This window comes from Takifugu flavidus, chromosome 6 (assembly GCF_003711565.1).
Source record: "Takifugu flavidus isolate HTHZ2018 chromosome 6, ASM371156v2, whole genome shotgun sequence".
Lineage (NCBI taxonomy): Eukaryota > Metazoa > Chordata > Actinopteri > Tetraodontiformes > Tetraodontidae > Takifugu > Takifugu flavidus.
The window spans coordinates 10,597,828-10,624,761 of record NC_079525.1 but is presented as its reverse complement, the minus strand read 5'-3'; the positions used below and the strand labels follow the sequence as shown (position 1 = coordinate 10,624,761).

Here is a 26,934-nt window from a genome sequence, read left to right as displayed (position 1 = left end):
GCAAACCACCCGTTTTGGCTCTGGTCAGCTTGCAGCCGTTGAGGGGCCGATCGTGTCACAAGGATTCTGAACATTTCTTCAGGTGAAACTCTACAGAGGTTGAACGAGCGCCTTGATAAAGGCCCGACGGGTCACGATGATTAAACCATCAGTCTCGAAACATAAGCAGTGCTTAATTACTGAGTAGACTGGCTGAAAGGAAACAACTGAAGAAAAACAGCACAACAGAGAAGATGCTGACATATCCCTTTATTCATATGTACATATTGTTCTATATAGTGTATATACATTTATTACATTGGAAATTAACATGCTTAGAATTCAAAATGCATCATAGTTAATCTGAAACAGTGCAACTTGGCCACTACTGTGACTGTAGGGGTGTTGTTTGTATTAATACATACCTGTATATATAAATGTGTATATATGGAACTGTAGCACTATTTGACAAAGGTTTCAAGTGCAAAAATAAGTCTGTTGTTTAATCAAAATACTTTCTACAAACAGTTTTGTTTGTAAGAGCACCACATCAGAGCAGCCTGATTTAACAGTAATTTACTGGTTATTTATGTGGGGGCAAAGTCTGGATTTGATTATTAATTCATGATTAAAGCGTCTCGTGCTCTCTAGGCATTGATCAATATTTAGGATACGTGTTAAAGCTTCGGCCTTTTATGGGAGGAGATCTCAAAAACATGATCTCCTGAGCATAAAACCAGACAGCCGGCTTTGGTCGTCAGCCCAGAAGTTATTTTTAAAAAGATGTAATGGATGCTATCAAACTACACACTGGTCAGAACTTCCCCCAAAGTAATTGTTCATTATTTTATGTGTTCATTTTTGCATAAACACTCTGATGCTGATGAAACCAACATAAAAGGATCCAATGATTGTCCCGGGTCCTTAAAGTCAGTGTCACAAAAGTCAAACGGCCCCCCCAAAAAAGTGGGGAAAAACAGAAAAGAATAACAACAAAGTGATCCTTCATTAAAACACCAGTGTGATTGTCGACCTGTACAAACTTGAAATGAACGGCTGATAAATCTAATTTTACAGCAGTTCAGGGTAATACAAAATTCCAGTGCAACGAACAGATGAAAAGTGGTGAATTACTGACTGGAGGTCCTGTTTTTAAGTGCTGTATTCAAAACTCAACCATCATATTTGCCAGTTTATTCGATTTTAATGCCGCCATGACAGAAGCAGAAACAGGAGTTGTTTGCAACCACCTGAGACAACGGGCCTTGACAGGGGAAGGCCAGGACCACTCTGATCTGTCTGTAGACACCTTGAAATAGATGAATAGATAGAGACTCTTAAAGAACTGCATCAGGTAGAGGCTGAGAGAAAAAGAAAAAAAACACCACTCTGAACTTCAACACTTACTGACTACAACAAAAGTCTGATTCTGACCGATATCTCTTCTGTTGCCTCTTCATCGATGGTGACCTTTTACCTTCTTAACCCTCGCTGGAGTCCTGATGGGCTGACTGGCGGCTCCGTTTTCCGGTGATAAAGCCGATGGAGGAGAAGAATGTGAGTGCAGGTCAGAATCCCCACTGACGCCGGCCTTGAAAGGACCAGCTGCAGAAAAATTCTGAGGGCTGAAAAGGAGTCAAGTGAGTTTAGATGTCTGGAAGCTCTAAAATAAGGAAACTGCACACGATTGGCTCAACTAAATAATAAATAACGCGGTGGGGAGGCACAGATATGAAAATGTCTGCTTAAATGATATTATTATTGCCGATAGCAGATATTTAGCGATAGTTGACAAACCTTCCTGAGACAAAGTTTGGATCATAAATCAAAATAATATCCTTCCAAAGTTGCCTTATCAAACTTGACGGTAGTCATATCAACCAGGCATCAAAATGCAAACAAATTTGAAGCCCAAGTCCACTTCATTTAACCCTAAATCTCTGTCAAACACAACCAGACCGCCGCTGCACATTTTGTGCTGTAAGTTTTCAGAAAATGTCCCAACACTAAAACCAACACAAACATTGGTTGTTGATATCTGTCTGTGTACAGTTGTGGATGGACAGAACCGTCCAGAGGTCAAAGGAGATGCTCAGGCTTCACCTGATGGGTGTGCGTGGGCTGCTGTTGTGGCGGCGAACAGGTCGAGTCCGGGGTTCAAATGAGAACCCTTCCTTCAAACTCTCCAGGACAGATGGAGCCACGTAAGTAAAACCCTGTCGAGACAAACCAAAAATCAATCTGTCAGATTCAAAAGGGACCAACAGTGAGATACAAAAAATCAAAGAGATTTTAGTTGTCGGCAGATTAGAGGTGCGTGGTTTGACAAGGCGAAAGGGACAAAAGACCAATACGGAGGTAAATCTCACCGCAAAGGCGAGTTCTGCACTGTGACTGAGCGTGGTATCGTCTGGACTGTCCACTGGGGTCTGTATGGTGAATCTGGTGTCAAACTGGCTCACATCTTCATCCGACTGCTACACGGAAAACAGAAAAATACAGATGAATCATATAATCCAGACTGCTTTCATGCCTCGTTCCCCAATGGTGTAAGTGCCTCCTGGGCTGCCCTCTATGGACAGTCTCTCACTACAAGTCCCTTTGGACAAAAGCGTCTGATAAATGACTAAAATGGTAGAAATAGAAACTAACAGAGGATTGAAAACACAAAAGGGATGTAGATTAGCTGGTGATGGGGTAGAAAGGTGTTGAGGTGACACAAGGACCTACCAGCTGTGGCTTGTACGGAGGCTCCACTCTCTTGTTTAGCAGGTCGTCCCAACTGATGTGTCTGAAGAATGGATGTTTCTGAGTTGGAAGTCAAAATAAATAAAACATAAATTCTTTATTGATCATATTTACAAGTGTATCAGAGTGAATATCTAGGGAATCCATATCCTGCTGCTTAATATTTGGAGCAAACTGTGTTATTTATCATATAAATCTATGAGTTTCTCCATTTAAAAGTAAAATCTGACACAGCTGGTAGCAACACAAAGGGAATTATTCTGATTTAACCCCAGAGAGTCAAGAAATCTCTCAAACTGCAGCTCCTTCAAGAAAAACTAGCTCAAATGAGCCAAATTATTCATTTTCAAACAGTAAATAAATGAAAATATAGACACAACTTGGAATTTTCTTCTAAATAACTTGTCCAATGAAAGAAAAAGTAGACAAATTCTAGGTAGAAATCCACCACCATCAACAGAAATAAGAGTGTTTCCACTGCTTTTATTTAAGTTTCCTAATTTAAGTCACCTGAATGTCGGCGCAGTCTCCTTTACTGGAACCAAGTCGTTGGGACGGGCTCTTTTTCAACAGCTTAAAGAAACAAAATTTCATTTTGTGAAGTCATCAAATATATATGACAGAGATACAGATTTACAGCTACAAACAGCTACAGATGAGTCTGAAAGTGACGCAGTCCCATTATTCAGAAGACTGGAGAAAAAAAATCCGAATACCTTTTTGATGAGGTCCCTAGCATCGATGGTCAGGTACGGGGGTAGATTGAGTTTACACTTTAGGATCTTATCGATGGTCTTCTTCCTGTTTTCAGCTGTAAATGGAGGCTGGGGGAGAATCACACCAGGGTCAGGGTGCTTTCACACCAGGAGACTTGGTTTAAGGTAGGCTAGCAGCTGACCCAATTAGCTTTATTAACTTATGGGTTTAAATAGGCTGTTAGGACTCGTGCATGGACTTGTGAACTTTTGGAGTTCATACTTCATTGTAGGATACCAAGTTGTCCCAAGCCAACACAAGATCATTTTAGGAAACTTGGAGGGTACTTGTCAGGTTGCAAATTTAAATTTGGAACAGTATTTGATGTTCACAAGAGTGTGAGAAAGCAAGGGCTAAAAATACACATCTTGAGAATTTACATTACACTCGACACATTTTAGCGTAAACACTATGAAATCGGAAGATTTTCATATTCTTTTTCTTGCAATTGTATATTATTAGGTTCCTGCACTTCCTATATACACCACTACTGCCAAGGAGACATTATTCTACCTCTGCTAGTCTGTTTCTTTGGCTTCACACTGTTGCTACGTGACTTCCATGGTGCCTCTCTTTGGTTCACTTCCATGGTTAACAACCTATTTTTGGTTCACTTTCTCTCTGGGTAACTTAAAAACAAACCAAGACCTATGTTTTGAGGTGGACCAGACTTTACTTGTTTAGACAGAAACAAAATGGCCTACCAAGGAAATGAACTCTGGTCCATTTAAGAAGGACCAAACAATTGGTGTGAAAGCACCTTACGAGTTCATGACAGGATCAAAGATGATGACATTTTCCAACTTGTGCTCGGAGATTTAAGCAGCAGATGATTAGAAATTAACACGCGTTTCCTGCTTTTTATCAGGATCGAGCCTAATAGCAGGTGTTACAAGGATTTTACAGGGTTTACTTCAAAGCACATACGATGGGGCTGGAGTTTATTCCTTTGCACTTACTGATCCAGTCATCATATCATACATGAGGGCTCCCAGACTCCACCAGTCAACAGCTCTATTGTGACCCGACCTGGTCAGGATCTCTGGGGCCCTGGTGGAGTAACAGACATCCTAATTAGCAGCCATTTCAAAAGTAAAGACAACAGTTGACAGTAGGTGAGTGTGCTATGAGGGCAGTAGAACTCACATGTACTCTATGGTGCCACAGAAGGTGTGCGTGACAGTTCCATCGTGAATGGATTCCTTGCAGAGGCCGAAATCTGTTAATTTGATGTGCCCTATTAAAAAAAAAAAGATCTAATTTCTGATAAAAACCACATTCTGCATCTCAACAGAGCAAGTTTATTAAAATTCACAGTGTGATACCTTCATGATTAAGCATGATGTTTTCAGGTTTTAGATCTCTGTAGATGATCCCGTTAGAGTGAAGGTGACCTAAGGCCAGCGTGATCTCCCCTAGATAAAAACTGCACACAAACCTTATATCAATCACCACATATAAAAGACAAACATACTTGTCATTCACGAGTGACAGTCGCACAAATAAAAAAAGCATCATGTTTTTATATATGCTTTTCAGAAGGTGTTGCATTTCAGGTCCTCACCAAGCAGTATCCTCCATGAAGATGCCTTCTTTTTCAAGCTGCATAAATACTTCTCCTCCTGGTAAAAACAAACAGGTGTATTTAAGGGTTTGTTGCTTAGTTGCAACAAAGCTGAGAGCAAAAATAAAGGTTGTCTCACCACTCAGATACTCAAGGATGAGGTAGAGTTTCCCCCCAGTCTGGAACGCATACAGCAGATCCACAATGAACGGGTGTCTCACCGTCTCGAGGATCTCCCGCTCTGCTCGCGTATGGGCTGTGTCTTTGGCGTTACAAACAACCTTAGCCTACAGAGAGAGGAACGGGAGGGGAGATTTAATTGGAAGAAAAGCGCTTGAAAGGTGGTTGGCAGAGTAAAGAAATCTTTTCACATGCCAGAGGAAGCAGATGTGCCACATTACCTTTTTTAGTACCTTCATGGCAAAAATTTTCCCCATCTGAGCTCCTTGAACCTTCCGCACCTGAAAAACCTGGCAACACATTTCAGTGTCATCTGTTTATTACATGCGGTACTATGCTAAAGTTTCAGACAGGCGTGGAAAAAGGCTGAACATTAAGAATATCTCAACTCATAAATAGTGATTAATACAATTGTAAATCAAATCACTAGTTGTCTTCAGCTCAGCATCAAATCTGATAGATACACTGGCCCAAAATTGGGGAGTTTGAAGATTATAGTCAGGTGTTTATCGATTTCCTGTGTAGGCTGAAACACGGTCATTAACTGGGAGAGAAACTGCTGTGTAGGAGGATTAGAACAGGGTGAGAACCAGCCAAACTCTTCTACGGAGATGAGGTTGTGGATGTTTCATGTTGCCATGGAAAGACAGGACACAAGGTAGTTACACAGCATCACCCAGGTCTCTTCCACACAGACATATTAGAGCAGAGGCAGGTTTAATGGTGTGCCGTTCAAGCCTTTTTCGGAACGCAAACAGGCAATGCTGAGGACTGCACAGGCAACAATCGGCCAGAAAAACTAAGTGTTTAGATCGAGGCTTACTAACAACACCTAACATCAGGTATGCAGTGACTGACCTGTCAAAGAAAAACCACGAGGCTGAACCCGTTCAACTCCAAAGGGATTCTGGATAAGATTCCTAAGGGCCCGTTAATCTAAAGCATAAAGGAACCCAGCTGTACCTGCTGCAGCGACTTTGCTATGATTAGCGTATTATTATTATTACTACTTGTAATTCACACAGGTGCTGAGGTGTGATATGTTTCACTGTTACCGTGGTGAATATTGCGTAATGACCTTGCCATAGGCTCCTTTTCCCAGCACAGTCAGCAGTTCGAAGCAGTCAGGTCCAACTCTCTCGCTGTTTCTGTTCACACTCTCACTTGTCAACTCCACCTCTTCGGTTTGAACGCTTGAATAAATAGGACAAAGAAAAACTTATTAGTCTTGAGTCATTTGGGGATTACAGTATTAAGTTACTTACTTCTCTGACTCCGTCACAGTAAAGTCACAAACATCATCCTGTACAAGAGGAGAAAAGGGACATGATAACAGAATAAAATGTACAGTATGAGATACAAGCTTTATAAAAACAGCTGAGTTACAAACCTCTGTATCGCTGATGTCCTCCGTCTCCAAGTCAATGTCAAAAACCCCTGCCATCCTGACAAAAGACAGAACACATTTAATTTGACATTAAATAAAACTGACATTCAAATCACATAAAGGTTTCAAAAGGTCAAAAAGATTTTCTGCAGTGACTGTGTACATTATTAATTCACATGCATGTACTTTATATCTTATGTTGTAAATATTTAGTGTGAATAATCCAATAAAGTTGACAAAGACATTTTTAGAATTTATTATAAATTTAGATGTTACTCAGTGATAATTGATTTAAACATAAGTATTGGCAAGATATACACTGGAGTGCGCATATTAAATCTTAATTAGAGACAAATACATGCTACACTCTCATGGCAGCATGCGATAAAGCCCAAAAACATCTAAATAATCCGAAGCACACGGTAAAAGTCGCTGTCGACATCAAATGGCAACCAACATCACGTTGACGGGTGACAGGTAGCGTCAGCAAACATGCTAACGTGTTACCGTAAATTCGCATTTAGTCGGACATTCCTCACCTCAGTAACTAGTCCTATGCTTCCAATGGTAAAACAATATTTACACGTAAACACGCCGTCATTGATGTCCTCACACTGCTATCAAATGATAAGAAACTCGTTTACGCCTCCACCGTGTTCTTGTGTCCAGCATGGAGGCGCTCCGCCTGTAGCTGCTTGTTTTTGTAGTTTGTTGACCCTTCTTCGGTGGTGAAAAGCAGTTGATTGCGTTCTTCTTCTTCTTTTCCGTTTCATGGTGGTTAGCTCGCATTACCGCCCACCATTGGTAATATTCGCCAACTGCATTCGTACAGCTTCACTGATTCATGATACCGTCTTCCATGAATGTGGTCCACATACAAAAATAATATGATCCAAAATCGGTTCATGCAGAAAATATAATACAGGACACATGTGAAGTGCTCCAACAACAGGTTTATTTTATTTACTTAGTTATTGAGCAAGACAGGATAGAAGATGAAATCAAACCTGGCCAAAAAATGCTAACATTAAGTATAAAATCAGTTTAGGATGATCTGATTCTGCCATGAGTATCCAGGAGTTTGCCATTTCTGCAGAATGAGGACAACCTTCACACTATCTTCCCTCAATAATATATAATGTGTATTACTTGGAAACTGGAGAAAATCCACTGGATATTAATGACAAGCGGGAACAACAGTAGGATTGTATGTTCTTACAGTGTGTACAGTTTGGACGTTTGGTGTCTATCTGTAGAGGTAATCAGCCTGAATGTTAGCAGCGATCTCTGCTTCCCACTTATCTCCATTGTTCAGGAGTTTCTCCTTGTTGTACAGAAGCTCCTCATGCGTCTCCGTAGAAAACTCAAAGTTAGGACCCTGAAACAGACACAAACTAATAAAACACCATTGCTAATCTCATTCATATCAACAATGGAATGTAAAATAAACTGAAGATGGCACCATCTGTCGGTCATTTATTTTTTATGTGCATGTTCATTTGATGTCTATCACCCTTGGAAGGACAACTTCCCGTCTAGCTTCTCATGTGTGAAGGATGATCGTACATACTGCTAGGTCATGTTTGCCAACCAATGATTTAGAGTTTAACTGTCTGTTTATGGCCAGTCTACCAGAAAAGATCATGTGAGTCTTTCAGAATATGCCAAGCAGGTTTACAAACCTCTACAATAGCGTCCACAGGACAAGCCTCTTGACAGAAGCCGCAGTAGATGCATTTGGTCATGTCAATGTCATAACGGGTTGTCCTCCTGCTGCCGTCAGCACGCGTCTCTGCTTCTATGGTAATAGCCTGGACGGGGACATCGTGAAACGTAGGACGGAAAGAAACATCAACAGAGGCCGATGTCATTTGCACGACGATAAAAGTTAATTGACTCCTTGCGTGTTTATATATCAGTATGTTTACAATCTTTGGCATGCAGATTTGATGGGCAGTGTTTCGAAGTGCGGTTGTACCTGAGCTGGGCAGATGGCTTCACACAACTTGCAGGCAATGCAACGCTCCTCTCCTGAGGGGTACCTGGTAAAGCATCATGTCAAATACAGTGAAAGTGCGAAAAAAATACACTCATTTTATGCTAGGATCTCAACTACGGGACAAAATCAATGTCAACATCATTTAGAGAAAACAAGAAACCTTATTTTGGCTTTTCCCTTCAGGGGTCGCCACAGCAAATCAGTTGCTTCCATCTAACCCTATCTTCTGCATCCTCTTCTCCTACAACAATTGCATTCATGTCTTCTTTCACTACATCTATAAACCTCCTCTTTAGTCTTCCTCGAGGCCTCCTGCCTGGCACCCTTCAACCAATATATTCACTGTCTCTCCTCTGGACATGTCTGAATCATCTCAGTCTGGCCTATCTGACTTTATCTCCAAAGCCTCGAACATTTGCTGTCCTGTTGATGTACTCAATCCTGATCCTATTCAACCTGGTCACTCCCAAAGAGAACCTCAACATCTTCATCTCTGCCTCGTCTTTTCCTCAGTGGCACTGTCTCTAGACCAACCGACATCTCTGGTCTCACCACAGTTTTGTACACTTTCCCTTTCATTTTAGCTGAAACTCTTATCACACATCACACCTGGCACTTTTCTCCACCTATTCCAGCCTGCCTGTACACACTTCTTCCCCTCTTTTCCACACTCTCCATAGACTGTTGACCCTAAGTACGGTACTTAAAATCCTCCACCTTCTTTATCTCTTCTCCCTGTAACCTCACTCTTCCACCTTGGGCCCTCTCATTCACACACATATACTCTAGGAAATAAATGAGGAAATTAGATTAGAATGGAAATAATGTAACCAAAACAGTAAAACAATAAAGCAGGTTAGAATAACAGTTAATCCCTTCAACAATCTTCTCATTGGTCACCTGCGCAGTGCGTGTTCTCCTCTGAAGCGTGGTGACAGTGGTCCCTTCTCAAAAGGGTAATTGATGGTGGCAGGTTCTCTGAACAGGTAGCTCAATGTCATACCCAAACCTAATGACACAATCCTGTCAGTCATGCTGATCAGATGCAAAACAAGCATGTGGGGAACTCAGGATATTTTACTCATTATCCTGAAATACAAGATCTCAGGGTCTGTGTATTAATTTGTGTGTGCAGCTCACCTCTGAAAAGTTCTGTCCACAACAGTGTCTGTGCGGCTCTGTCTGTGATGGACTTCATATCTGTGGGGATCTCCTGGGCATTGACATACTCTGCAACACAAAATGACTTTGTTACATATTGCACACTGGCTAATGAGTTATTATTGTCCCATTAGGTGCATCAACATGCTCAAAATCCCACTTTGATTAAAATGAAACCAAACAACAGGCAGTCACAATCTACAAGGCAAAAGTATACAAAATACAAGGAAAATTGACATTCAAAAAGTGTTGTCACTCTAAATTTAGGAGCCAGCCCTGTAGTGTTAAATATAAGGTCTTCATCTTAGAGCTAAGTGATGTTAAAGACTTACTGTATCCTTCTCTTTGCGCTGACACAGTAAAGGAGCGCAACACATTGAGACTGGGCGTAGTGCCTGAAAACACAAAGGGGTCAAACATGAAGACAGCTATCATGCAAATATCATCACATAGTAAAAAAATATAATGCATAAAAGTATATTATAGATTACTGATAACAGTACCAACTGTTATTATGCTGTATGGTGGTTTTCCACCAAGTTACAATTTTAATTAGCAGTGGCTAAGAAGTCAAAGATATTTCAAAGATATATATATATATATTGGGCGATGACGGTAAGAGGGACACAGTTTTTAATTCAAGAAGATGTGCAGTATGATTGGTGTGCAAGATGAAGAGGATAAGAGGAAAGGTAGAGGACAAAGTGATAAAGGCTGGGAAAAGAAGAGTGTTGGTGTGGAGTGGGGTGATTAAGAAAGAGTGAGGACAGGCTCCAGTTGGTTTAAAGGTAATTTCACATGACTGGGCAACTCCAGCAGATGTAAGCAGGTAGGAAAGTACTTGGTGCGTCTTTTGTAACAATAAATAAATCAGGAAGTGTGGGAATGTATACACAGAAAGAGGTCAGCTGAGAAGAGGCAAATGCTACGTAAGGTGAAAGTAGAGGTGGCAAACGCCAGACAAACCACATACAATGACCTGCCGGTGAGGATGGACAGGAAGAGAATGATTTATACAGGATGAACAGGAAGAGTCAAGGACAGGAAAGATGCACAGCAGCTTAGGAAGGGTAGGGACAGAGATGGGCCATATTGACAGATGTGAGAGGTGTAGTGGGAAGATAGAAAAAGTACTCTAAAATGGTACTGAATGAGGAAAATGAGAGCTATTGAAGGGTAAAATAAGTGACAGCACAAGACGGTGTGGACAGGTATTGAAAAGGGATGGTCTATATGTGGGCAGAAGGAGGCTGACGTCCTGCCATGCAGGAGACCTAAAGGAAGACCAAAGAGGACATTCATGGATGTAGGGAATGAGGACATGAAGTTAACAGGTGCACCAGAAGATGATGGATCGGGTTAGATGGAGACAGTTGAATCGGTGCACTGCTGAGAACAGCCAAAAGTAGAAAAAGAAATAATACAGCAATAAACACTGAGCTACATCTCCCAAAACCCATAAGGGTGAGAGGGGTTGACATGAACTTCTTAAGGGCCTGGATTATGGCCATCGTTTACATAAATTATTATATAGTCACTCACAGTATCTCATCCTTACCTGGCTTTGACACGGAGTAGAGCAAACGCAATGTTGCAGCCATCCCGTGGTGGAGACTGAAACAAATGAACAAATAATTCAGATTTTTATTAGCTTCACTCCGTGTCCTGATGTTTATGCGGACCCCTAACACTGACCAGTAACCGAGCAAAGCCCATACATGCGTTAACACGAAACTTAAATAATATTCCTGACCTACTTGTTTAAAATAATTGATCTGCGAGATGTTCAGAGGCACCGGTGTGAGCGCTCTTGTATTAAATCCCTCTCAAGGACTTCTGCATAAAGGTCGTGTGAGGGTGGTGTAAGTTTGATTATCTGGACGGCAAATTTAAATTAAAAACTTACGGGGTTATGCGATACACGTCAACTCTTCACTAAATCATGGTGGTTTTAAAATTAACTGGTGTGAAACTCACCGAAATGTCGCTATTTGGCCTTCTCAACCAGAACAGCGGACAATATGTTACAAGGGACTCTGCGTCTATAGGAAGTGACGAGTCGACGTAATGTGACGTCAGGATGGGGATCCAATCAGTCAAGTTTAAAAAAAGACCGGTTCCGGGTCGCTTATGCGCATGCGCCCTGCTGGCCAGTTTTGGTTGTTTAGTTATGATTAGAAATTAATCATTTTAAATGTATCAAGGCATGTTAAATAACGAACACCTCTCAGCAGTGCACATTTCAACACATTTCAGGATTATAACTTGGTATAAAATAATCTATATAAATCATATAATTAATATTAAATATTTAAATCTAAATTAATTTTTTGAACATCGAAGTCTTTTAGGAAAGCTCGACAAGTTCTTTAGATGCTGCAATGATATATATTGCCTACATTTAGATATGTGGATGAAGAAGGTTGTTTAGAATAAGATCACATTTTGTGTCATGTTCATAACAGACTCCCTCTTGAGGGCAATTTAAATTGGATTTTGTAAGGTAGTTAGTTAGCAGTATATGCTGAATCGCATGTGCACACATTGAAGTTAAATGAACCCTATGAATTTTAATGGATGACAATTTTTTCTAAGGACATCTGAGCCCTAGCTACACCTAGAAGTTGTTGTTGAAGACTGCGGGCAGATTACTTGTTGAAAAAGTAAGTAATCTTTATTATAGTTTATATAAGACACGGTATGCGTTGACATTTGATTACCCAGTGCTTTGATAATGAAGGATGTTATATGTCAAATCAATGGTCTAATTTTGGCTGAAATATATATTATATTTAGATTTTTTTTTTTTAATTTTGATATACCCTTTGGTCAGTTTTAAGTAGTTTTAAGTACCCTGTTGAGAAAGGTGTTATAAATAAAGCCCATTGATTTATATTATAGTGAGCGACTGGTTTAACGGAACACTGTGGATTGAACATTCTTGGCTGAAGACAGAGAAGTGGTTATTGGTGGCAGTGCTGGGCCTGGAAATGTTGCTGGGAGTAGCGGGGAATGGTCTGATTCTGTTTGTCAAAGTCAAAGTAAGATTTGATTGGTGGTTCTGTCACTCACTGCTGTGTATGAGTGAGAAAAGCATCTTCTCATCCTCCTTGCATTTTTAGTGCAGGGCTCAGATCTGCTGCCTTTACTGGCTGCCTTTCCTGAGTCTCACGTTGTCAGATTTCGGTATGATTAGGTGTTGTAATTTTGCATCATAATTTCATTAAATTACTGCAGCACAGACTTGGTGTTTGACTGGCATATGTTCTTTATTCCAATTTTGTAAAGGCTGCTCCATCCTTATCATCTCCAGCTCTCTTCTGGCCATGCTGACAGGGGGTCAGAGATCACCGTGGTGCGAGGTGGTCAGCCTCCTGAAGTTCACCTTCATCAGCTCCTCTATAGGGAGCTTAGGTACAAGTGGATTTATCATACCGTAGTTATGCTTGTTAGCATACAGTGTAATGTCTTCCATAGCAGCACACACAGTGACATTTATATCAATGCTTGTGGACATTTCTCCATTCAATCCCTCCTTTCTTCTCAATAAAGAAATAATCGCAAAGGTGTGAGAATGTAAATACTTTTCTTTTAAAGTGAAATGGCTGAATTAAAATGATACTACTATTACACTTTTATGGAAACTGAAGAGTTTTCCTTTTCTCTTTTTCAGCTGTGCTCTGTGTGCAGCGGTCGATGGGCCCGTTCTCCACAAGACATCCCCAATTTGTTGTTATGGCAACAGCTTGCTTGGCTTTCTGGGTGGCGGGGTTGGTGTTTGGGAGTCTCCCTGTTGTGAACATGTGGATCAAGTATGTTGTTTTGTCATTGTGTGTGGTCACCTGAGCCCCTCCTTGTTTAGTTCAATCCTACTTTTCATGCAGGTATGATCCTGCAGAGATGCTGTGTGCAGTATTCTGGGAGAACAGCTACTCTGACATGTTGATCTACATTCTTAGTGCTTTTTCTGTCTGTATCTTCCTCCCCTTCCTATTCATCCTGCTCTGCTCACTGTTGAGTGCCTTTGGCTACTACCCAAACTACAGGTAAAAGACTGACACAGCACAACCTCGTCATATTAGCTTCTGATTAAAAAAAAATATAAAATGATTGAGGGTTATTGACAGGTATTGAAAGGTCAAAGACTCATATAGATCCATGTCAGACCATGCATGTCAACATACAAATTATTTGTGGAGAAATCATTAAATAATTTGCTTATGCAGTTAAATCACAACAGCATATAAAAGACTATAAAAGAGAAAAGGAAGCCTTTAATGTAAGAGCATCTGTAATGAAAAACACACTGTGAAATATACTGCAGTGACAAAAATAACCTGTACTTTAAGAGTGAAACGTTCTGTCCACTGTTGCTTTTTAGTGTTGAAAATATTCTCATGATGACAATCTGATAGTGTAGTCTGAATAAATATTAAAGGTGGTTGACACATTCATATTTAATTTTGTTCTCTACATCACATCCAATTACTAAAGAAAAGTATTACATAAACTTAATGGGACTGAAAACAACTCATGTCTGTTTGCAAGCGAGCATGAAGCCGACCTATCTGCAGTCTGCCCCCTGCTGGTAGCCTTCTACATGCTGTGCTACACACCGTTCATGATGTCTGAGGTGATGTTTTGATTTAAACATATTAAAAAGTGACATATAGTTGTGGGATTATTTCTCAGATTAGATTTTGTCTTTTTTCATCAGCTGATCCTGTTAGGCAGAACAGACCTGTCACCTGCTCCAACGTGGTTGAGGACCCTCGCATCAGTGATGTCCTACCTGGACTGTGGTTTGAACCCTCTGATCTACTTCTACCATCAGGATTTCCGGGAGGCTTTTCTGGCCCTACTGTGGACCAACAGGAAAGACTCTTCAGAACCAGTGCTTACCTCTATCACTCAACGAGAGCTTTAAGCAGAAGGTGTGCAGAAATGTAAAGTCTCCAGTAAAGTGTCCAGTATACAATCACTTTATTGTGATACTTCAACATTTTCCATTTGATAAAACAATCCAGCAGTGCCTAACCTAGTTGAGGATAGAGAGCAGGTCAGGTAAGAGAGGGGAAATATTTACATTATATTACTTTCTTACCAAATCTGCCTTTATAGCACTCTCCTCATTTCAATATTGTTTTGTTTTTTTTTACATTTTTGAGCAAGTTAATTAATTTATTCATCCATCTTAAATATAATTTTTAAATTAATATCCTATTACACTGTAAATAAACCTTAACTTGGGCAACCTTTCGTTCTGTGTCTAAATGACTCAACAAATCAACAACATTTTTTAAGTAGTCATTATCTTACAGACATATCGGGTGGTGCCCCATGGATGAAGAACTTAACAGGAAACTTATATAAGTTGGTTACTGGATGTTTTAGCTGATGTTAATGGACCATTACAAGTCTAACTGTAAGCTAGTGAAGACATACAAACTCCATGGTTTCTATCGTCTTTTGGTTCCTCCAAAACCTGAAAACAACACAAAGAGGACAGATGATGAACATCAATTGCAGAACATCCAGGTGAAAAATCTCACACAGCTGTCTCACAAGCGATCCCATCCTTGTGTCTAAATCATCGCCTAATTTTCCACTATGACAGATATGAACAGTTGCTCTGACCCTCAAGACTGATAACTGACTCCACACATTATGAAAAAAATAATAAAAGACTTTGGACAAACTCTAAATGTAAGATGTGAATAAAGTGTCTTAAAGCAGACGTGGGTTAAAGCCAGCACAGGATGTCACCTAAATACTAGATATCAAGAAATTTAGAGTCACACAGACCTGATGCGGTCCGTGTTCCTGTTGATGATGAATGTGTTCCATTATTGGATGCTGCGTTGTCATGATAACTGGAGTGTCGGTATCCATGGGACTGACTCCTGCAGCACAAATACAGAACAGGTCATTGAAAGGTTCTCAGTGAACCTTTCAATGACCTGTTCTGTAATATTAGTCACTCCGCTTTCCTCTGACGGCCAAACAGATATCCCAGCACCCCTCCAGTCCCCATGCCAGTCCAGAAGCCTCCACCCCCACTGTGAGCAGATCGTCCTCCTGGGTACTGCTGGCTACGTGTGAAGTCGTCACGAAAACCATAGCCTGGGTTTGGACCAGAGTAGCCTGGACATGTTAAAACAAGAGACACTGGAGGTTTCAGTAAACAATGGAAGAGGATATTGTGGTGATAAAGATGCTTCTCTCTAAAAACCTGTGAAATCAGGTTTAAATCCTGGTGGTGGTGGTGCTGCCGTTGAGCCGTGGTCCTGGTGTCCATGGTAACCATCCTGCCCCAAGTTGGGAATGTTTTCACTGAGGAAGAGCTTGTAGACGCCATAAGCCATCAACAAGAGAACAGCCACCACCAGCAGGTTGCCAAAATTCCCATTAGCTGATGGGTCTGAGCTGTGACGGTTGTGCTGGTTCTGTTGGTGTTTGTTTCCAGAGGAACCAAAGAAACTGGAGGCAAAGCCGCCGAGATCTGACCCACACACAAGAAAGTTGGACATATTAGGACCAATTTTGGAGCTCAGGGATGATGTAAGATTTTACACCATGCTACCTCCAAATGCACTGAACCCACTGTGGGATCCAGTATGCTTTCCTCTGCCCTCTCTAGTCAGCTCCAGGGTGTATTCCAGACCACATGAGCCCTTCAGGATATATGCATCAGCCGGGTGGTTGTAGCCTTCACAGCTCACCTCAATACGACCAAACCGGTATGCATTATCCATGTCTGTTCTGCACTCCCACTGAAATGACAAGAAAGGCCCATAGATTAAATAGCCGCCACAGTCCTTTATTACTGCAAAGGGGCCGGCCCAGGACTAGGTGGAGAGATTACATCTCTCGCCTGGCTTGGGAGGGGCTGGGGGTCCCCCCGGAGGAGCTGATGGAAGTGGCCGGGGAGAGGGCTGTCTGGGCATCCCTCCTGAAGCTGCTGCCCCCGCGACCCGGATCCGGATAAGCGGGAGAAAACTAAACGAAAACTAAACGATTCTTCACCATCTTAAACATTTTTTTAGCTTTTCAGTCATTTAACTCCACCATTTTGTTGGTTAATATTCATAGAATTTCACACTGCCACTGAATTTCTTTCTCCACATAGGTGTTCAAAAGAGCAGGGACCTAGTTGTCCTACTTTTACGGCTGAAACATATTGGGCGTACAGAACTGTGTGGATTGTGCGCGCCACCAATCAGCTTTCTTCACCAGACTTCCCCACCCCTTAAGTTCTCAACGGAATCTGAAAATCCTGATCCATGAATACAGTTTGTTATGGATCACTTAACTCTAGCATTATGTGTATTTGTCTCATTGGGTAGAACCAGGCACCTAAATGCTGAAATAAACCTCACTTGTACATCCATGCCATCCCATCCTTTGTTCTGACACTGGACCACCTCTGGAACAAATGCGTGACATCCCGCCGAGCCCCCAACACACTGGAGCTGAGGGACTGGGCTGGACCGCCGTGCAGTGGTGTAGAGTCCTCTGTACAGTGTCAAGACCTGCACATCCCGCAGCAGTACAGCATCTGCATAAAGATGTTAACCATCCTATAAAAAAAACTCCATCTGAAATATTCCATGCAGAGACCTTAGATACCGGTATTGCACAGTAGGACATCACTTATAAGGTAAAACTTGTAATAGGAGAGCTGCTTAAGATATACAGTACACTGATATACAGTATATACAGAGAGGGGACGTCAGATCAACATTTTGCAAATCACTGTCAAAGAACTGGAGGAAAGGTTTGGCATGCCAAGAGCAGTGTAGTACATAAAAAATAAAAGTCCGATAAAAATAAAATAACCAAACATAAACAATTTCTGCCTCTTTCCATTTCACTTCCGGTATACGTATCCAACCCATTGTCAGACTAAAGCTAAAAGCTAACTCACCGCCGTTCAGACTACTGGTTATTTCAACCAACAAAAATAGCCAAAAAGCTTTGAACGTTGTCTTCATGTTGTATGTTACGAAACTCCTGGATAAGTAGTCTAAAAGTATCCGTGTAATCCCGAACTCTGCCTCCGTTATTACATGTAAACAGGAAGAACACAATGATGAAGCCCCATAATGCACCGGTACAGTGATGACGACTCCGACCGTAACTTCTTCCAGATCATTTGATCGATCTTTGCTGATTGATCTTATTTCCGCGTCTGTTCGAATCCATTTCTCTCTTTTTACGTTTGAGGGAATTAAATGCTTATATGCTCAACAAAACCTAAACCTGCTGTATTATTAGAAGTAGTTTATATTTCATTTGATATGATTTATTGACCATTAATTGGTGTGACAGTAGTAAATCTTTGACTAAAGGCAATACAGAGAAAGTTTAATTATGGAATCTAATTTGCTTCTATAGATTAGTTTATGAAATGAAATATGTTTAGTAAACTGTAAACCAAACTCACGCCTGATCCTTTAAAAAATATTGTAAAATGGCTGACTTAATAATTACTCATATTTGGCAGAAAAAGAATGTATGTAACAGTTTAAACTCATAAAACGCTGACATGTACACATCCACATTTTTGACAGCTATAATCTTGTAACAAACAAACTAACAATACCTTAAAAATCCATTCTTTTATTTGCCCAGTCATCAATTTCCAATCCATAATAAATCTGTTATAATTTATGTATATACAGTCATTAAAGGCCCTTCACAAAATCCATTATCTGTACAAACAAAAACACACTGTACAAAACATTGCATATGGTATGAGAGCACTCATACAATAAACCCAAATCCTACAGAAAACAGACAAAAGTTACCAACCACATTTTCTTTCCCTGACCATTACTGAAATAATTAACTGATGTTGCATCACTGTTGTGTCCACTCTCTTTTTGTTGAATGCAAATATTCAATCACAGTCAACTGGTCAGTTATCACAGCCCCTCATAATCTAAATTGTATAGAAAAATGATTTAATTAATTTGGAACCATCAGAATTTCACAGTATAGTCAACAACCAATCATTAAATATGATTTTGTTAGAGCCAGTTGGTGTTTAACCCCCAAATAATTTAACCAAGTTAAACCACTGCTATTTCCACAGGGATAATAAATACACTAACTGCAAATGAAATGACATTTTAGAGCTTTAAAACAACCAGCTCCACCAAGAAAGAGTTTTCTCTCAGTGCTGAATTAAAGTAAATTACAGATCAAAAACAGGTAGAGTCATTTTAAACATTACAGGTGTGTTAAGATAGTCAGTAGAATCCAGGTTTATATTTTGGCACAATTGTGCCAATTAGTTGATTTAAGTTGATTCTTACTTGGCTGATCAGGACAATGTTGGAACCCCACATGTGGAAATATTTGCATCCATCAGCAGTGACAGAATATAGATTTGATTTAATGTTAGTGAACTTGATATGAAATGATTCACTAATGTTGGAGTAGTTTTTAAAAAAAAATCAGAGCAAAAAAGACCAGTTGGAGTGAGCCAGTAAACACAGAAACATTTGTCCCGTACATTTAAACACGTGGAGCACAGGGGCCTGCTTCTCGAAGCTGCTGTCCAGCTCTTCGATAACATCATCAGCTCCACAGCTCTGTAAACTTGTAGTATGGAGGTGTCATATATTCAAAAAGTTTTCCTCATACAGCCACAATGTTGTTCATCTCCCATTTTTGAGTGGTTTTGCTGGTGTCACAGTCTGATATAAAGACTTTGTGGAGCAGGTCTGATCTGTCCAGACATTTTCCTGTGTGGAGATCACAGATCATTGTCATTCAGACTCATCACATCCTAACTATGTGATTTTGAAACATTAAAAAAGCAGAGAAAATGTATAAATTACCCGTTGTCACGTGAGTGAACCGATGAAGATCCTGCAGTAAAAAAAAAAAAGGTGATTAGAAAAATGCCATTTTTTTTCTAATCATGTATTTGTGTGTCTGACCTTGAAATACTTCCACTCATTGTGCTGGTTCTGATCACAATGTGTGATGATGACAGCTGAATTGTCAGCTCCTCTGGTCAAACACTGGTCATACTGCATCAGCTGGTTGGCATCATTGATACGGAACAACTACACACAGACAAAATGACACACATGGATATTAAAATCAAGCAAAACCAGACCAAAAACATACCACATGGGGCAGTTTCATTACCTGGTTGCCCCCCATCCTGTGGCAAGGTCCTATTTCCACACTTCCCCCATTGGTATGCCCCATACTGTCAATGCAATAACTGGAATCCAAACCCCGGATCTACAGACATCACATGGTCCAGAACGTAACACAACGACATCTAAAGTTTGTGAGACTTTCCCTGTGTGTTTGTAGATACTGACCTCTCCCCATTCCACATTCTTGGGAGGCAAAGGGTAATGCAGCGGGATATCATAGGCTATTTCCTCCATGAACCACTTGAAGCTCTTGCATCTATGTTCCTCCCTGACAGCAAGACAGTCAATTTTATTTGCATCACGAGCGCATTTAGTTATTTCAAAAGAGAAAAAAAACGAGAAAAAGAGGAAGAACTGGATATTTCTGTAGCGTGACAACAAGAAAAGGCAAAGAGCGCAAAAGGATACGATCAAAGCGATGGGATGTGCAAGAGACTGTTGGAAACTTTACCTGAATTTCTTCAGCTCACTGATGTCTCCATAGGCCAGAGTGAGTGTTTCAGGTCGACTGGCGTAAAAGTAGTCCTTATATTCATCCCACCACACTTCCACTACTCTCACATAGTTCTGTATTCACACAATTATTATTCCTTGGTTAGAAATGTGTTGGTTACCACTTGTGAAAATACAAGTTACATAAAATGCTGTATAGAAAGATGGATGAACTGACTGACAGTGGTCATTTCTTTCCTATATTTGTGATGTTAAAGTTCCAGAATGTTAACAGAATGTGCATCTGTTCTATCAATATTTAGCCATCAGTGTATATTAGTTGATTTTAAACTGTAAAGTGTGCTTTAAAAACTCATATCTTAGAAGGTAAATCAATATTTGTTGTGGGCCTCTACCTTTAGAGTAGGTGATGATCCCACATGTGCTGGAGGAGGGTTGCCTTGCCATCCGTGAAGCCTGTAAATGTGTCCAATGCGAGAGCAGGGGACAAAGAGCAGCTGCCCCCCACACTGCCAGATCTGCATGAATGGAAAAACTCAAGGTGAATTAATTTAAAATCTCGATACGGGATTTGAATCAAAGAAGTCGATGAAACAAGTTTACCTTGTATGAGATCTCAAAGTTCTCACCTCCCCATATCTGCAGCCCAGGGTCATACAGGCCCAGCTCAAAGAAGAAGTCTCTCTCAATGGCAAAGAGACCACCGGCCATGGCTGGAGACCTACCACACATACAGGTAGACAGACACCGTTGTTGTGAAAAGTAACCAGCAATATTAATAATGATTGTCTTCCCCCCCAATACTCACTTAAGCATTCTTAAAAGAACACCTACTACCTATTTTTTACAGTTTTGATGACAGCAAAAATAAGATAAAATCAAAGGAAATTTCTGACTGAATGTTAATGCCAAGATAAAATTTACAAAGAAGATCTGTAAAAATATTTTTGTTCAAGATGAAAGACAAAGACAAATGGAATTACACTTAGAAGGTAGTGGAAGCAAAGCTCAGCAATAAAGACAGATGAAAAAAATAATGATGAATGGGGGGAAAAAGGAGAGGAAGAGGAAAGAGGAAGAGGAGTCCTGTCGACCCAATGCACACCTTCTTTTAGCCCAAATCTCCCAGGTCAAAAACAGCCTAACGTCAATTCACAGATGGAGAGCAGGAAACTAAATTTCACAGTGAGCTGTTAGTCAGGACATGCAAGAAAGTTAAGTCTCATCTGTTTTAGAGAAATTTCCACATATATACAATATGTGTGTGTGTGTGTGTGTGTGATTTTTGGCATGTCATTCCATCATAATGTCAATATATTCTCTAGGAACTTCAACACAAATCAAAAGTTTTCCTTTGAATCGATCCGTTGATTGTATTTTCCAACTCAACCTGAAGTTGCTGAGGACCAGACCATCATTGTCTGGACCAGACCATCATTGTCAGTGTTCAAGCTGATTCCCTCTTCTGCAGGGGGTTCCAGCAATGGTTAGAAGAATGTTAATTTTAATGGCCAATTTAACAAGAATGAAAGAACTCTGAAATACGTCCAGTGTTCTAATAATTTGATATTATTTATACACACAGAAACTATTGTTGTAGGCAAAAAGGATGTGTGTTATGATTTTCTATACCTATATGGTTCAGTCTCAGTTTTTCTGAGCTGTTTTTCTCTGTCCCCCAAAGGAACTCTCTTCCACAGCATACTCCAATCCCAGGCTCCTCGAGCAAAGCCGTTCTGGTCTCCTCCACCCTGTGGGTCGATGGTGTACTTCTGCCCATCAATGGAGTCGATGAGAGGCACCGTACACACCGTTCTGACCGAGCGGAGATGGAGCCATGCACGTACAATACATGGGGGCAGGCGCGTGATGTTCATGCAGGACAGAACAGTTGGGCCAGCAGTGACAGCATGGAGGTTGGGTTAAAGGACAGAGATGGAGACACAAACAGAACAGGGATGAACGTTAGCATGCCGCCATCAAAAGGTGTACCGGTAAGGCAGAGTGGTGTGTTTTCTGTGGGCCTTCTCTCTTTGGCTTAATGGAACTCTCTTCCAGAGCAAGCTCCAGTCCCAAGCTCCTCTGGCCAGTCCATCCTCATCACCACCCTGCTGGGGCTCCATAGTGAATTTATTACCATCTATATAGTCTATTAGTGGCACTGTACATGCTGTCCTATACACAAAAACACAAAACAAACCTATGTAGGAAGTGGACTTTGATTTTAAAGCCCTGCTGGCCCTTGAAAGTGACTTTTTGGAGCTGTGACTAAACATAAGATTCATTGAAAAACATACAGTCTTACGGACTAGAAGGCATCTGGCTGGGGTCGACAGATGGAAATGAGCATTTGCAGCCAACTCTGGTGTATTTGCAGCAATTTGTCAGACAAGATCCATGAGAGCATAGAATATATTCTGGCCTCAACCAAGATAATGAGGCATAGTTTCTCATCCAAAATCCAATTGGTATTTAATGGGGGCTTCCCTTGGCCAATGAAAATGAAGCCTGAATCTACAGGGATGCATTACTTAACCTGTGAAGACCAAATTACTGTGTGAGTATTTGTTACTGTACCTGTCCTTTGAAATGGGCGCGACCAGAGGAGCGTACCAGTTGATTCCAACCTCACAATGAGCATCCAGGTAGATCAAAACCTAGGAAATCAGAATGATTAAGAACACAGGTCGATCAATGAACCGGTCCCCTCTGTAATTTTTATAGTCTCTAAACATAGAAAAGTTTAATTACACAACTCCTAATTCTCAGGATCATCCCCAGTGTTATTATCATTAATGTACAGTACATAACAAGTCATATTAATCCACACCCTTGTTTATAGCATAGCAACAATGTACTTCAGAGCAAGAGTAATGAACAACAAGAAGTAGCAGGAACACCAAGTGTCTATTAACACCAAAATCTATATAATTTGTGGGCTCTATTAATCATTTCTTTCTAACACATTATGAAACATCAGATCACACCTGTCCTTTAGTGGCTTTCTTGGCTCCTATACTTCTGGCCTGGATCAGTCCCTCTCTCTTTTCATTCCTGAAGAGTTTAACAAGACCATTCCACTGTTTGATGTACTCCTCCAGACGCTCCTTTAAATGGACTACGTGGACACAAACATAAATGAACACACAAAAGTGTGATTATGAATCCATAGTTCCTCAGGCTGGACACAAACTCTGGATGTGAGGAAGAGAAACTCACCTTTGTTGCTAAAGTCATCAATCATGACTATCTCAGCTAAGTACCTCCTCGGAGTCCTCTTAATGACACTGTGGACAGTTCTCATCAGTGTTGACCAGCCTTCATTATGGAAGACAATCACAACACTGGAGGTCAGCAGGTTTTCATCATAGTGCCAGTATTTACACCTGAACAGAAAGGACAAAAACGTGGCAGGTTCCTATCAGCCTCATTTATTCATTTATTGGTGTCCATGTTCTTTGTTGTGACGTTAGTGTAGTGCAGTGCTTCTCAATTATTTTCTGTTACGCCCCCCCTAGGAAGAAGAAAACATTTTGCGCCCCCCGCAGTGACTAGAATTAGTATCATTTGTCTATGAAATTGTTATCAGTACACCTCTGCATAACATTGTATCCTTATAAATATTAAAGAAAACAAAAAAAGAAAGAAATATAGACCAAAGCGGGATGATTGTTGCCAATATTCGGCAAAAACTCAAGCGGCTGATCAGCGTGACTGGGGTGTGATGTCTTTAAGTGACGCCTTCATTTATTTGGCTTCATGCTGTCCTGCCAACATTTTTAGACACAGTAAACACACCGGTCTTTCCTTGTCTCCCACCATAGTCGCAGTGAAGCCAAGCGCTATATATGCTTCGTCATATTTCCTCGTCTTAGCTTTCGGGAGACTTTCGTATGTCTCATTATCTTCGTCTCTCTCCGCCTTTCTTTTCATCAGTTAAGTATTTTTTCATGCTGTCTCTTGGTGGTTTGTTCACTGCACTTCCTATCTCTTGCTCTGTGGTGTGTGCGCGCGGGATGTGCAATTACACTTTATTCTAGTACGGCAAAAAATAAAAAAAATACATGTTCTCCGGGGTCACACGCGCCCCCCCTGGCATCGCAGCCCCACTATTTGAGAAGCGCTGGTGTAGTGAAACAATGGATGAACTGGTTTCACAACCTTGTTGCTGAAATACCGGGAAGTATGTTTCAGTGACACCCTCCTGTTATTTGTTTAAGATGGTATTTAGTATTAGTCAGCTGCCAAGCCCAGCAGAGGAAAGAAATAAGAATTATCAGTCCCAATATTGCTCTAATATTTGTTCCTAGTGTTTTTATTTAAATACAGACGATTGAGAAAAACATGAACTAGTTTCGAATACTGGCTCAAAACTACCTTTTTATAATGACTCATTAGTGACTTGATATATTTGTTAAATGTAGACACAGTGATACTACTGTTGCCATAATAATCAGAGCTGTATAATTTTAAAAAGCACCACAACACAAGAAACATGACAGATTGAGACTGTGTTGGCACATGTTGCAGATCCTAAATCACCTTTGGCAACCAATGACATGACTAAAAATTATAAAGGCAATGATGCAGTAAATGCAGCCGTGGTGCAGTTGGCATTGACTTACTCATCATGACGAATGTCACTGATGCTTCTGTCCAGGGAGATCATGTCGCTGGCCACCATGTTGAAGCCAAACTCTTTGATGGAATCCTGAATGGCATCTTTGTATTCGGCATTCAAGACAAAAGGTTTGGCTCCTTCTCCAAGCCCACCGGGGACCCCTGGAGGCTCAGGTTCCTTTGGCTCGAGATTTCCAAGGATCCCTTTCTTTAAGACGGGACTTGTATACGGATGAGTGTGGGGCTTGAAAGTCACATACTGCTGCTGGATCACCTGCTTCTGATTGGCCTGCTGCTGACCTGGATTTGGATTCTGGTCAAGTTTTCCTAAAGACAAAGACCAGAAAACAGGAGAATTGTGACTTTTACTCACATACATCTCTATTACCGGTATTTTTTTTTTTTTAAAAACTTGGTAAAAAAAAGGACAGAATCCTTTCAAATGTCAATATTTAGTCACTGTACTGACACACAACTATCCTTGATGTACCATTTGCACTCAATTTTTGAAATAAAAATGACTCTCACCATTTTTGAGTCTGATTGAGTTGAGGTCAACTTCAACCCCCTCCACGTGGGGCCATGGCACCACCGGCTTAAACTGATTTGCTAGGTCACCTCTGGGTAGTAAACCACTGTCCTGCATGGGGGATATATAATCAGGACATATATAAATATACAGTAGCTACAGATGAGATAGTCAAAGCTATAGAATGTCCAATTGGATTTGTTTGAGGTGTGTTGGTATTTAGATGCATCTACATTTCATGATGAGGAATAAAATACTAAGCAGTCGTGAAAGAGCGCTTCTATTTGTTGAAGGACTAAAACAATCATAAACGCTCACAACCAGGCTGCGTTTCCGGTTTGGACCCGGGGACACGCGGATATGGATCCTGGTAAAATATTAACAGTTGTGTTTGCGGGCTTCTGTCGACAGCTATTACCGCTACTGTAGGCTGACAAAACTACACCCACATGTGACTGTTACCAAACAAGAAAAGCCCATTTTGCTTAAATTAGCAACAAGATGGAAAGTAATCTCCATGACAACCACCCTAGCTAGAAAAATGGTTCTCGTGCCGGAGTCAAAATACTTCCGTCAGTCAGAGACGGAAACTTATTTAAAAGAGAACACAACAATAGTGATGAAACACAACGCATACATGGTGCTGCTTAGTGCACTAAATGGGGGTTGATATTAGGACACTGGCGAGTTGGTTGTTCTTAACTCACCCGTTTCCCAAATGGATCATCATCGCTGGGTGTCGGAGACAGGGACGACCAGAGCACCACCAAGCCGAGAAAAGTCCCGATAACGAGTAAGCTCCGCAGAAGAAACCCTACTTTCAGTCTCATTTCTGTCTCTAGCAGCGGAGTTTGGCTTCAGCGAGGATAAGCGATCACAACAGCTAGAAAAGGGGGCTAAACGAGGGATCACAGACGGCACACCGCAGTTTAGCTATTGATATCCCAGGTGAGAACAACATAGCCGGAGGGACCGGGGTGAATCCTACCGTGTGTTCCTTCTAGGTGGTAGAGACCGGCTCATACCTGTATGTCCTGGACCGTTTGTGTCCCGTTGCCTGCCGCTCCCGCACGGCTGCAGTTAGCGCCGTGTCGTCACACCAATGGCCTTGAAGTTAGCCTCAGGTTCGATGGTAGGGGGCAGTGAAGGGGCGGTTTCAGCTTGGTGCTTTTTTGGTGAGATCGTGTCATTTGTGGAGATTTTCTCACCAGCTCATGTGAAATAACTCATTTATGCTTTGACTCCCAACACGTTACTCTCACTAGCTTTTCTCCGCTCTACAGGGCAACATAATTTTTTCTGTGGTATTTTAGGCAATGTGTCAAATAAAACGTGTATTTATCAGGTAAGGCTTTAATTTAGTTGTATTTGTGATTA

At 41.0% G+C, this 26,934-nt stretch overlaps 5 protein-coding genes across 14 annotated transcripts; 1 reads left to right on the top strand and 4 right to left on the bottom strand.

Moving 5' to 3' along the window:
* Positions 1-234: 234 nt before the first annotated feature.
* LOC130526789 (ribosomal protein S6 kinase beta-2-like) lies at positions 235-7,359 on the bottom strand. 6 transcript variants are annotated; one of them, XM_057034705.1, is made up of 17 exons: positions 7,154-7,359; positions 6,618-6,672; positions 6,493-6,530; positions 6,306-6,420; positions 5,449-5,517; positions 5,187-5,334; positions 5,048-5,105; positions 4,809-4,909; positions 4,630-4,720; positions 4,443-4,533; positions 3,444-3,551; positions 3,238-3,300; positions 2,710-2,787; positions 2,349-2,456; positions 2,083-2,195; positions 1,457-1,604; positions 235-1,340 (listed from the first exon to the last, which is right to left on the bottom strand). In XM_057034705.1, the coding sequence occupies exons 2-17, from the start codon at positions 6,669-6,671 to the stop codon at positions 1,317-1,319; spliced, it is 1,407 nt and encodes a 468-aa protein (XP_056890685.1). In that variant the 5' UTR covers position 6,672; positions 7,154-7,359; the 3' UTR covers positions 235-1,316. The 6 variants fall into 6 exon arrangements, with proteins under 6 accessions (XP_056890685.1, XP_056890683.1, XP_056890684.1 ...); XM_057034703.1 differs by having other exon boundaries at positions 235-1,288; XM_057034704.1 differs by having other exon boundaries at positions 235-1,288; positions 7,198-7,328.
* A 188-nt stretch (positions 7,360-7,547) lies between these two features.
* On the bottom strand, positions 7,548-11,860 carry ndufs8a (NADH:ubiquinone oxidoreductase core subunit S8a). Of its 2 annotated transcripts, none has more exons than XM_057034711.1 (8): positions 11,752-11,860; positions 11,333-11,388; positions 10,107-10,169; positions 9,754-9,843; positions 9,514-9,622; positions 8,593-8,656; positions 8,297-8,425; positions 7,548-7,992 (listed from the first exon to the last, which is right to left on the bottom strand). In XM_057034711.1, exons 2-8 carry the CDS (start codon positions 11,373-11,375, stop codon positions 7,861-7,863), a joined length of 630 nt encoding a protein of 209 aa, XP_056890691.1. In that variant the 5' UTR covers positions 11,376-11,388; positions 11,752-11,860; the 3' UTR covers positions 7,548-7,860. The 2 variants fall into 2 exon arrangements, with proteins under 2 accessions (XP_056890691.1, XP_056890692.1); XM_057034712.1 differs by having other exon boundaries at positions 11,681-11,773.
* A 131-nt stretch (positions 11,861-11,991) lies between these two features.
* Positions 11,992-15,067, top strand: si:dkey-9i23.8 (red-sensitive opsin). Its single transcript, XM_057034714.1, has 8 exons — positions 11,992-12,437; positions 12,676-12,815; positions 12,897-12,960; positions 13,012-13,188; positions 13,448-13,586; positions 13,659-13,792; positions 14,274-14,407; positions 14,492-15,067. Coding segments are annotated over exons 1-8 (999 nt in total). The 5' UTR covers positions 11,992-12,436; the 3' UTR covers positions 14,702-15,067.
* saraf (store-operated calcium entry-associated regulatory factor) lies at positions 14,741-17,898 on the bottom strand. The gene is made up of 7 exons (XM_057034709.1): positions 17,702-17,898; positions 17,154-17,332; positions 16,358-16,547; positions 16,007-16,276; positions 15,767-15,918; positions 15,580-15,679; positions 14,741-15,259 (listed from the first exon to the last, which is right to left on the bottom strand). The coding sequence occupies exons 1-7, from the start codon at positions 17,766-17,768 to the stop codon at positions 15,234-15,236; spliced, it is 984 nt and encodes a 327-aa protein (XP_056890689.1). The 5' UTR covers positions 17,769-17,898; the 3' UTR covers positions 14,741-15,233.
* Positions 17,899-18,380: 482 nt separating this feature from the next.
* Positions 18,381-26,705, bottom strand: galnt7 (UDP-N-acetyl-alpha-D-galactosamine: polypeptide N-acetylgalactosaminyltransferase 7). 4 transcript variants are annotated; one of them, XM_057034701.1, is made up of 16 exons: positions 26,546-26,705; positions 26,265-26,453; positions 25,557-25,668; positions 25,034-25,355; positions 23,628-23,794; positions 23,396-23,526; positions 22,986-23,065; positions 22,041-22,223; positions 21,012-21,129; positions 20,804-20,926; positions 20,407-20,522; positions 20,121-20,223; positions 19,939-20,037; positions 19,725-19,853; positions 19,623-19,653; positions 19,231-19,526 (listed from the first exon to the last, which is right to left on the bottom strand). In XM_057034701.1, exons 2-16 carry the CDS (start codon positions 26,385-26,387, stop codon positions 19,420-19,422), a joined length of 1,944 nt encoding a protein of 647 aa, XP_056890681.1. In that variant the 5' UTR covers positions 26,388-26,453; positions 26,546-26,705; the 3' UTR covers positions 19,231-19,419. The 4 variants fall into 4 exon arrangements, with proteins under 4 accessions (XP_056890680.1, XP_056890682.1, XP_056890681.1 ...); XM_057034700.1 differs by lacking the exon at positions 22,041-22,223 and adding an exon at positions 22,401-22,583 and having other exon boundaries at positions 18,381-19,526; positions 26,265-26,650; XM_057034698.1 differs by having other exon boundaries at positions 26,265-26,648.
* Positions 26,706-26,934: the final 229 nt, after the last annotated feature.